This window comes from Colobus angolensis, unplaced genomic scaffold (assembly GCF_000951035.1).
Source record: "Colobus angolensis palliatus isolate OR3802 unplaced genomic scaffold, Cang.pa_1.0 Scaffold205, whole genome shotgun sequence".
NCBI lineage: Eukaryota > Metazoa > Chordata > Mammalia > Primates > Cercopithecidae > Colobus > Colobus angolensis.
Window position 1 is genome coordinate 2,039,786 of NW_012115211.1, and position 8,214 is coordinate 2,047,999.

The 8,214-nt window shown below is 48.0% G+C and overlaps 1 protein-coding gene across 2 annotated transcripts; it reads left to right on the top strand.

Annotated features, from left to right (window-relative positions):
- Positions 1 to 2,675: 2,675 nt before the first annotated feature.
- On the top strand, positions 2,676 to 7,884 carry KCNE3 (potassium channel, voltage gated subfamily E regulatory beta subunit 3). 2 transcript variants are annotated; one of them, XM_011942048.1, is made up of 2 exons: positions 2,676 to 2,865; positions 7,260 to 7,884. In XM_011942048.1, the coding sequence occupies exon 2, from the start codon at positions 7,303 to 7,305 to the stop codon at positions 7,612 to 7,614; it is 312 nt and encodes a 103-aa protein (XP_011797438.1). In that variant the 5' UTR covers positions 2,676 to 2,865; positions 7,260 to 7,302; the 3' UTR covers positions 7,615 to 7,884. The 2 variants fall into 2 exon arrangements, with proteins under 2 accessions (XP_011797438.1, XP_011797439.1); XM_011942049.1 differs by having other exon boundaries at positions 2,814 to 2,859; positions 7,263 to 7,884.
- Positions 7,885 to 8,214: the final 330 nt, after the last annotated feature.

The following is an 8,214-nucleotide window of genomic DNA, read 5'->3' on the forward strand; positions in this document are numbered from 1 at the left end:
ATGCAAGGAGTATTTGGAGAGTGGCCTGTAGTTCAGTGTCATGGGTGCAGGTCACTGAGAAGAGCTGTGGGGAGATGAGGCCAGTGTCAGAGTCACATTTCAAGGCGCTTCAGTGGTAATCAGAAGAGTTTAGAGTCTGCCCTACTGGCAGAAGGGAACTTATAGTGGAAAGGTCTGTGGAGGGGAAGTCAAGATACTTGGTTTCTGGCTCCAACTCTGCCACTACTGGGCTGTGAGACTTTAAGCAGGTGACTGCCTTGGGGAGGAGGGTCTATTTTCCCACTGGTTGAATGAGGGGGTTGCACCAACAACATGATCATGAAGATCTCTTCCAGCTCAGATTCTATTCCTTTGTCCTTCCAACTGGATGCTAGGGGCAAGGAGTACTTCAACTCCTCTCCCACTCCACCAGCTCTCCAGCCCACAGGAATGGTAAGACCACTGAGGGGACAGTGGCAAAACTGTACACCCCAGGAGCTGTCTTTGGATCACCTACCTGCTTTATGTGACTTTTTCTACCTGCCTCTCTGTACTTCATTTCCAGACACTGAAGACGCTCATTCGGAAAGAGGAGCTGAAATGGAGCAATGGGAAAGAAAGACCCAAGGGTAGAGTTTCACTTTTCCCCAGAGCAACCTGAACGAAAACCCCACTAAGATCCCCAGTTCATCCCTCAGATCACAGCTTTATTCCCCAAGTAGGGGTTGGACAAGTGCAAGGCAAGTGCATTTTGTGAGAACCTGCTAATGTGTGGGAAATAGCAGGAACAGAGAGTGAACCTGGCTCATCTAGGGAATCAGGAGTAGGTCTGGAGCGGCGGAGTGCATGGGAGATGAGAGCATAAAGGAAGGCTACCTCCTCCTCTGAAGCTTACCAAGCTCCATCTCACTGGGTCCTTGACTAAGACTGGTGAGAATCTGTGCTGCACGAAAAGGCCATAGTAACAAAGTTAGAGGAGATGATGCCCCATGACACTAGGAGGCTGTGTCTGGTGTGATGTGAAGCTTAGATGTGAGGAAACACTGCCATTTGTAGTGGAAAGAGCACCTGAACAGTACCCCCAAACACCTGGGTTCTTGTCTGAGTGCTGCCATTTATGGGCCATGTCATTTTGGACTAGTCACTTCTCCCTTCTGAGCCTCAGTTCCCTCAACTACGAAATGGAGGGTTGGCCTGGAATCTAGATTCTAGAAGATCCTTAAAGTCCCTGTCAGCTTGGCCATCTGCTCACCTTCTTTCCTCACTGGCCTATCTTCTATTTCAAGGCAAGACCTCTCCAGGGCAGGAGCTCTGTCTTCCCCATCCAAGGATCTTGGTAATCGGGGACTCTCCTGGACAGGGAAGCCAAGGAACTCATAAACAGTGGCAAAACTCCCCTGTTCCTGACTGCCAGTCCCCATCTTGAGCCCCAGAGGCAGTCCCAGAGCCCCATAGAGAACCAACCTGTGCCTTCATCAGCTTTCTGCCTCTCCTAATTCAGACAGGAGGCCAGGCCCTCCCTCCCACACAAACCCAGCACCTAGAGGTGTGGAACTATGGCTTCTTTCCTCCTCCTGTCAGAATCACAAACATCCTAGTCTATCCAGAGAGGCCCTGAAGTGTGAAAGGTCTCATGAATCTTTATTCCCCTCATGGAACACTGCCTCAAAGCCCCTGCTGACCTCCACACTGTCCCCTTCTCCCACTTTCTGCAGAGTCTATCTCCTCCTCAGGCTGGATCATCCTGGCAGGTGAGCTGTGAAGAGGAAAAATGAGTAAATCCCTCAGTTTGGCTCGGCTGAGATATTAGATGTAAGTCAGTCCCAGGGCTCAGAAGCATCTTAACTTGTGAGGAAAAGGTCCACAGCCTTCTCTATCTTGGGATTTGAGAAGCTCTAGAAATCCCCCAAAATGCTTCTCCCATCAGCCTGTCTAACTTCCCGTGGTTTCACAGCTTGGTTTCATGATTCAAATCATCACAGAACGTTAGAACCAACTGGGACCCGTTCATTTTACAGATGCAGACAGAAGCTGAGGCACAGAAAAGGGAAGTCTTATGTCCAAAGTCACACAAGGAGTAGCTGAGCCGGGACAACCCCCTGGGTTTCCATTTCCTTCACTGTAAAGTAAGGGCATATAGCCTAGATGGGCTCTGAAGGCCCTTCCAGCCTCTGCTCTACAAAATACAACCACCGCCATCTGTGCAGTGTCTAGTGCCAAGCACTACATGATGTTCTTTAATTTTCACAACAAAGCTCTGCTACAGATAGTGTCCATTCTGTGACCGTGTTCATATCCTGTCTATCTGAATAGATTGGGTGGTAACACATCATTTGTTCCTATGTAAAATATCAACGCAGCTGCCAGCTGGCATTCTCCCACTCATGTCTATTCCCTTGGGATTCTAAAAGGCCCTTGCTAAGGTAACCCTTAGGAAAGGGAATGTTTTAGGCTGCACCATCAGCTGGTCCCTGAGTGGGAGTCCACATGTTAAACAGGTTTCTTATGAAGTCACCCAATGAAGACACTAAGTCTGGAGTTGGGGGACAGCAATCAGAGGCTCTTTGGTCACTGCACAGTTCCTTTAACTGCAACCCTAGGCTGGCTTGACCCAGCTGCTACAGGAAGGGGAGGGGGTCAGAGCCCACAGCAGGACTATTGCACAATCCTTGGGGCCTGGCCTTGGGCAATCCACCCTGGTTCCTTCCTTTTCTGCCTTCTCTCCTGCTTTCTAGCTCTGGGCTTTCCCAGCTCCGAAGTCAATACTGAGATCTCAGACGTGTCCAGAGACATCCTGAAGAGGCTTGGGGGTGGAGGAGCCTTAGTGTGTCCACAAAGAGACTCCTGAAACTGACTGAGAGCCAGAGGATTTGCCAGCTGGTGAGTCTTCCAGATTGATATTTCCCTCCTTCTCCCCGCCAGTTAAAACCCCTTTCCAATGATACCTAAGAAAACTGAATGGTAACTGCCCTGCCCTGAGATTGGAGCTTGGGACGACTAGGAGCTTTCACCTTCACAGTATGTGCTGCATCCATTCTTTTTTTTAAACCTATGTGTACATATTTGCTTCTTGAAAATAAAAAGTTTTTAATCCTCTTCTGTATAATACAAGTGTATACTCATAGCAAGCTTTGAAGGAGGAGGCCAAGGATGATCATTTTTCTTTTTTTGAGACAGAGGTCTTGCTCTGCTGCCCCGGCTGGAGTGCAGTGGCATGATCTCGGCTCACTACAACCTCCGCCTCCCGAGTTCAAGCGGTTCTCCTGCCTCAGCCTCCTGAGCAGCTGGAAATACAGGCGTGTGCCTGGCTAATTTTTGTATTTTTAGTAGAGATGGGGTTTCTCCATGTTGGCTAGGCTGGTCTCGAACTCCTGACCTCAGGTGACCCACCCGCCTCAGCCTCCCAAAGTACTGGGATTAAAGGAGTGAGCCACCGCACCTGGCCTATTTTTTTAAATTGTGCTTAAAACACACACAAACATAAAAATGTACCATCTTAGTCATTCTTGAGTGTACACTCAGTAGTGTTAACTAGATTCACCTTGTTGTGCAGCAGATCTCCAGAACCTTTTCATCTTGCAAAACTGAAACTCTATACCTACCATACAACAACTCTATGGTCATCTCTTTTGGTAGATGAGGAAACCGAAGCCCAACCAGGGAAAGGAACTTATTTCCTTCAGAGTAGGCTCCTCCAGACACTTACACTGTTTGTTTGTTGTCTACCTGTGAAATTGCCTGAGGCCCCTTCCTCCTTCAACCCTTACTTAGCCATTTCCTCCCCAGGTCTCACATCTGTCTCTACCCCCACTTCCCCACTTTGTTATCCTCTCTGCCCCAACTCGTGACTCAGCATCTTGCACTAAACTATTTCAAGACTCTTGTAGCTGGGCTCACTGCCTCAATTCCAGCTCCCTCCAGTCCACATGACAGCCAGAGTATCCTTTCCAGGCACAGATCTGACCATTTTATCTTCCCTAGCTACAGAATAAAGTTTCAACTCTACAGTGTGGCACTCAAGGCTCCCCATGATCTGGCTCCTATCTCTCCTGTCCCACATCCTACGCTATTCTTCTACACATCTTACACTTCAACCTCTTTATGCTACTTTCCATTCTTCTAAACATGTACACACTTTGTTGCGCCTTTGCTCATGTTGCCTTCCTTTGTCTTCTCTGCCTCTTAAAAACCCTTCAAGGTCCAACTCAAATGCCTCCATCACTGTGGACACTCTCTGAGCCCTGATCAGTATCCATTACTTATTCCTTTCAGCCTTAGTAGCTCCTGGCTTGTCCCCTGCATTGTATCAGAGCCCCTGGATCTGGGTGAAGGCACTGGATCTGAGCCACCCCGAGCTCCCATCACAGGGCCTGGCCCATATTGGTGATAACTATCTGGATGATTTTTTGAGTTATTTATTTCCTCATGCTGCTCCTACTTGCTATTGGCAGACATGAGGAAAGAAGCAGCCACAGATCTTTTGCCTGACACATGGGGTAGTAGATGAGAACGTATATTTCCTGGATCTTAACTCAGTGAGCTCTTGTTCTTCTCCCCTCCTCCATCCGGACAGGATAGCACAAGTACTAGATGTCAGAGGGCCCCAAAGGCCTTGCATAAAATGCTGCCCAGTCCTGGCTAATTGCGTTCATAGAGCCATTGATGAATATTTATCATGGTCAGAATGATCATCTTTTCCAGGGAAGAGATCTTATGGTTAATAGTCACATTAGTTAACTTTAGTTTGTTAACAGTTCTGCCCATATGATGGAGGACTGAATGCTTGGCCCATAGAGAATTCCTTAAAGTGGACATCTTTACTAGAAACTATTGAGAGAAGGATAATACCCATTCAGTCTTAGGGCAGTCCCCTAGGAAAAGGGAATACCCAGCCAGTCGCAGGGTAGTGCCCTGGGAAAGGAGAACACCCAGTCTCAGGGTAGTCCTCCAGATTGGAGGAAGAGACATAGCCCTGCTGACCAGGCGCATGTGGCCTGATGATATCCTTATCAAAAACAAGAGGATAGCCACATATTGCTTTATATGTTAAGTGCTGGGGGGAAGGGAAGGCTGTGATGATAAAGGCGGTGTAGTGTGGCTGAGGGGTGGGGAGCACTGAACGGAGGCTTCCCTAAAGGAAGTGAGTGTGGGGCCTTGTTTACAGGGAATGACATATGGTTTTTCAGAGACAAGGATGCAAGTCTGTTTTAAGATGTTCTTTCTGACTGGGTGCAGTGGCTCACGCCTGTAATCCCAGCACTTTGAGAAGCTGAGGCGGGCAGATCACGAGGTCAGGAGATCAAGACCATCCTGGCTAACACGGTGAAACCACATCTCTACTAAAAATACAAAAAAATTAGCCAGGCATGGTGGCGGGTGCCTGTAGCCCCAGCTACTCGGGAGGCTGAGGCAGGAGAATGGTGTGAACCTAGGAGGCGGAGCTTGCAGTGAGCTGAGATCACGCTACTGCACTCCAGCCTGGGCGATGAGTGAGACTCTGTCTCAAAAAAAAAAAAAGTTATTTCTATATTATAGACTAAGGATCTCTGAGAAGAAGGAAAAGGAACATTTATAATCACTTACTATATGCTAGGTACATAATGACTTTATTTCAGGAGACAAGATAGTTAGCGTGCTTGTGTCTTCTTTTTGTGGGCAGGTAAACCCCAAGCCAGACTGAGAACTCCTTTCACTCTCCCGCCCTCAGGCCCAAGCTGTTCTTCTCTTCTCCAATGCCTGCAGTGATTACCAACCTGTTCCCATTTCCCTGACCACCTCCTTTCCAACAGAATTTCTGCAAATAGCTAGGAATATCTAGTCTTTGGGACACAGGATGCTTGAGAGGTCAAATGATCCAGCTTCTGGCCTCCAGGTAGGATGAAATTTAAACCATCCTCAGGCATCTTCCAAAAAGGTGTCCATGGAGTCTTTTTTTTTTTTTTTTTTTTTCTTTTGAGACAAAGTCACACTCTGTGGCCCAAGCTGGAATACAGCAGCTCTATCTTGGCTCACTGCAACCTCCACCTTCTGGGTCCAAGCGATTCTCCTGCCTCAGCCTTCCAAGTAGCTGGGATTACAAGTGCTCACCACCACGCCCAGCTAATTTTTGTATTTTTAGTAGAGACCGGGTTTCACCATGTTGGTAAGGCTGGTCTCCAACTCCTGACCTCAAGTGATCCACCCGCCTCAGCCTCCCAAAGTGCTGGGATTACAGGCGTGAGCCAGTGTGCCCAACCTGTCTGTGGAGTCTATAAAGAGAACTGTGCTGAAGGAGAGTTGTGATGAATGTCTTCTTATGGTGCCACACAGTCCTGCTGAGAGCTAGCTTGGAAGTAGAAGCAGCTCTAAGCTAGCCACATGGAGCAGGGCTTTCTGTCTTGGCTCTACCTCCAATATTCTGTGATCATGGACAAGCCACTTATTCTCTCAAGGCCTCAGTTTCCCTGTGTATAAAATGGCAAGAGTTACATTAAATAATCCTTAAGGTCCTTCTAACCTAAAATTCAGTGATTTATAGAATCCAAAGAAAGGAGAGATTAATATGGGTTCTGATGGTCGGGGAAGGCTTTATTCTACAATTATGTATTGAGTACTTGTTGAGTGCTGTCATAAGTGATCGCATATAGCAGTGAGTAAAACAAATATAGGCCCTGCCTTTATTATTTAGTATGTGGTCTAGTGGAAAAGACAAACATGTAATCAAGTAACCAGAATAAGCTATTGTATTAGTCCATTTTCATACTGCCATGAAGGAATACCTGAGCCTGGGCAGTTTACAAAGAAAAAGAGGTTTAATGGACTCACAGTTCCACATGGCTGGGGAGGCCTCACAATCACGGCAGAAGGCAAAGGAGGAGCAAAGGCACATCTTACGTAGTGGCAGGCAAGAGAGCAGGTGCAGGGGAACTGCCCTTTATAAAACCATCAGATCTCATGAGACTTATTTACTGTCATGAGAACAACATGGGAAAAACCCACCCCCATGATTCAGTTACTTCCTACTGGGTCCCTCCCATGACACATGGGGATTATAGGAGCTATGATTCCAGATGAGATTTGGGTGAGGACACAGCCAAACCACGTCAGCCATGATGCTAGGATTTCACTGGGATCCGAACGGAGGAGCTCATTTATCAGCCATGATGCTAGGATTTTACTGGGATCCGAACGGAGGAGCTCATTTATCAGCCATGATGCTAGGATTTTACTGGGATCCGAACGGAGGAGGTCATTTGAGCTGCAGGTGACAGAGCCATCCCCTCTCTCTTTTCTCTTGCCGCCAGAGCTTCTACCGAGTCTTCCCCCACCTCAATCCCTGTTGCTATGGAGACTACCAATGGAACTGAGACTTGGTATGAGAGCCTACATGCCGTGCTGAAGGCTTTAAATGCCACTCTTCACAGCAATTTGCTCTGCCGGCCAGGGCCGGGGCTGGGGCCAGACAACCAGACTGAAGAGCGACGGGCCAGCCTACCTGGCCGTGATGACAACTCCTACATGTACATTCTCTTTGTCATGTTTCTATTTGCTGTCACTGTGGGCAGCCTCATCCTGGGATACACCCGCTCCCGCAAAGTGGACAAGCGTAGTGACCCCTATCATGTGTATATCAAGAACCGTGTGTCTATGATCTAACACGAGAGGGCTGGGATGGTGGAAGACCAAAACACCTGGGGATTGCGTCTGGGCCTCCAGAACTCTGCTGTGGACTGCATCAGGTCTCAGTGTCCCTATCTGTAAGACCAACAAGAAACAGGGCTAAGGGAGGTCGTCACTGGGGTGGGAGAAGAGGGGCTGGTAGACCGAAGCCTTGTGCACAAGGATTTTTTCCCAGGAAAAGATAGACTTTATAAACAGTGGGAGTCCATGAACAAACATATAAAAGTAGCAACAGATAATGACCAATAACTGGTTCAGTGGCTGGAGTACTGGGGGCCTGAAGGTTGGAGAAAAGAGAAGAAGTTGTAGCAGAGGGAAATGAGACAGGAAGATGCTCTGGGGACACATTTTTTATGTGTTATCGTCAAAAGCCATGAGAAGCAGTGATGATTATCCCATATCACAGATATGATTTACCACCACCACCCCGCCCCCACTCCCACTCGCACTCCCATAAAGAAAGCAGGGCAAGTGCTGTGCCGCCCATTTGGGCCTGAGTAGTGCCATGATTGGAACCCAGGAACTCTGGTCTCCTTGCCTAGTGCTTTTCAAAACTCTGTGCCACACAGGAGTGGA

Coding starts and splice junctions, on each gene's coding strand:
- KCNE3 (XM_011942048.1), top strand. CDS start 7,303: ATGGAGACTACCAATGGAACTGAGACTTGGTATGAGAGCCTACATGCC.